At 40.7% G+C, this 2082-nt stretch overlaps 1 protein-coding gene across 1 annotated transcript; it reads left to right on the forward strand.

The window, feature by feature from the left end:
* Positions 1–610: 610 nt before the first annotated feature.
* LOC105739179 (olfactory receptor 2B6-like) lies at positions 611–1552 on the forward strand (the record flags this gene model as incomplete). The annotated part of the gene is given in 1 exon segment (XM_012504068.2): positions 611–1552. A coding segment is annotated over 1 exon segment (942 nt), but the record flags the coding sequence as incomplete, so codon positions are not given.
* Positions 1553–2082: the final 530 nt, after the last annotated feature.

Consider the following 2082-nt stretch of genomic DNA (forward strand, 5'->3'; position numbering starts at 1 on the left):
GGCACTCCATCCTTTTATCATGCAGACTTTATAAAGTGCTCCAGTTCTTATGGTGTTTTCTGACCAGGATCTGTACCAAGCGGATGAACGTGCCAAAATGTCTTCGTTCTCCCTGGCTGCTGACCCTCCTGTAGTCTTCATGCTGGCCTTCGTTTGACCTGTTTTTGGGACGTTCTGCCTTTTCCTTCTATTTTAATCTACACTCTGTTGCCACCATTACATATCCATGACATGTAGAGTTGATGGTAGTATACTAAAACTTTTTAGAAGAGAAGATGTGAAAACCCAAATGGAGTGAATAGCTAACGAGAAGACATATATTAAGTAAGCAAAATTCCCAACTATGTTGCTGGTGTGGTATTTATTCTTTTCTCAGTAATCTTTCAATATTACATTGATGATGTTGTCTCCACATTTTATCATAATCAGGATGTAGATGCAAATGACATTTTACTGTAATGAAGATACAGATGCAGATTAGAGCAAAAATGAAAATTTCATCTTGGCATCTCTGATCTCTAATTCTTAGTGGCTTCCTCCTACTGTTGATGTCTATCCCTAACTGTGGATATTTAGAGGTCTCAGCTGGAATTTCACCTCCCAGTGCTAACATGTGGATCAACAAAGCTTGCTAGATGATTTTATCCTATTGGGATTTTCTGACCGTCCCTGGCTAGAGACACCCCTCTTTGTAATCTTTCCGGTGGCCTACATCTTTTCCCTATTTGGAAATATCTCCATTATCCTAGTTTCCCATCTGGACCCCCAGCTTGACAGTCCCGTGTACTTTTTTGTCTCCAATCTGTCTTTTCTGGACCTCTGCTATACCACCAGCACTGTCCCACAGATGCTGGTCAACCTCTGGGGACCAGAAAAGACCATTAGCTGTGGGGGTTGTGTTGCCCAACTCTATATATTTGTGGCCCTGGGTTCTACTAAATGCATTCTTCTAGCCATCATGGCCTTTGACTGTTATGCTGCCATTTGCAAGCCCCTTCACTACCCAGTCATCATGAACCACAGACGCTGTATCCACATGGCTGCTGGCACTTGGATCAGTGGCTTTGCTAACTCCCTTGTCCAGTCCACTCTCACAGTGGTGGCCCCAAGATGTGGACAAATGGTGTTGGACCATTTCTTCTGTGAAGTTCCAGCCCTTTTGAAACTAGCCTATATTGATATTCGTGTGAAGGAAACTGAGCTCAATGTACTAGGCACTTTGCTTCTCCTGGTGCCACTCACCATCATCCTGGGCACTTATGTGTTCATTGCTCAGGCAGTAATGAGAATCTGCGCTGCTGAAAGTCGTTGGAAGGCTTTCAATACCTGTGCCTCACATTTGCTGGTGGTCTCCCTCTTCTACTTCACAGCCATCAGTATGTATGTCCAGCCTCCCTCTAGCTATTCTTATGACTAGGGGAAGATCATGGCTCTCTTTTATGGCATTGTCACACCCACCCTCAACCCATTCATCTACACATCGAGAAACAAGGATGTGAAAGCTGCCCCGAGAAGGTCACTGACTAAAGAGTTTTGGATTAAGACAAGATGATCTCTGAAAAGAAGTCCTAAGAATTAAGGATAGATGTGTTTGACTTTCAAAAAGATGTTGGACATGGAATTGATGAGGGAACAGTATCAAGTGACACAAAGTTTACAAGTGGAACAAGACTAAGAAAAAAACAATTAACTCTTGGTAAAATCTGCATAGCATTTTTTCACTTATGAGACTATCTGCTTTACAATATTGAATTCCATCAAGTCAGTCTTTTTTCTCCCTGTTCCTAATGACTAGTTAATCTAGTTAAAGTAAGGGAAAATGGTATAATATCTAGAGAAAAAGATACTTAGAAACTTTAGGAAATATATTTAGCATAAATTGTTTATAAATGAATCTCAATTAAATTAGAAATGATCCCAACTCTTAGAAAAACATGCCAGACTATCGTGAGTTAATTTTGATCAACATGTATTGCCACCATTTAGCCATCTTCTAACATTTGATGTCCAATTGTATCACCCTCAAATGCTTTTGTAAGGTCTCAGAGGCAAGTAAAATCAAGAGACAATTAGTTCAAAAAC

This window comes from Nomascus leucogenys, chromosome 22a (assembly GCF_006542625.1).
Source record: "Nomascus leucogenys isolate Asia chromosome 22a, Asia_NLE_v1, whole genome shotgun sequence".
Taxonomy (NCBI): Eukaryota; Metazoa; Chordata; class Mammalia; order Primates; family Hylobatidae; genus Nomascus; species Nomascus leucogenys.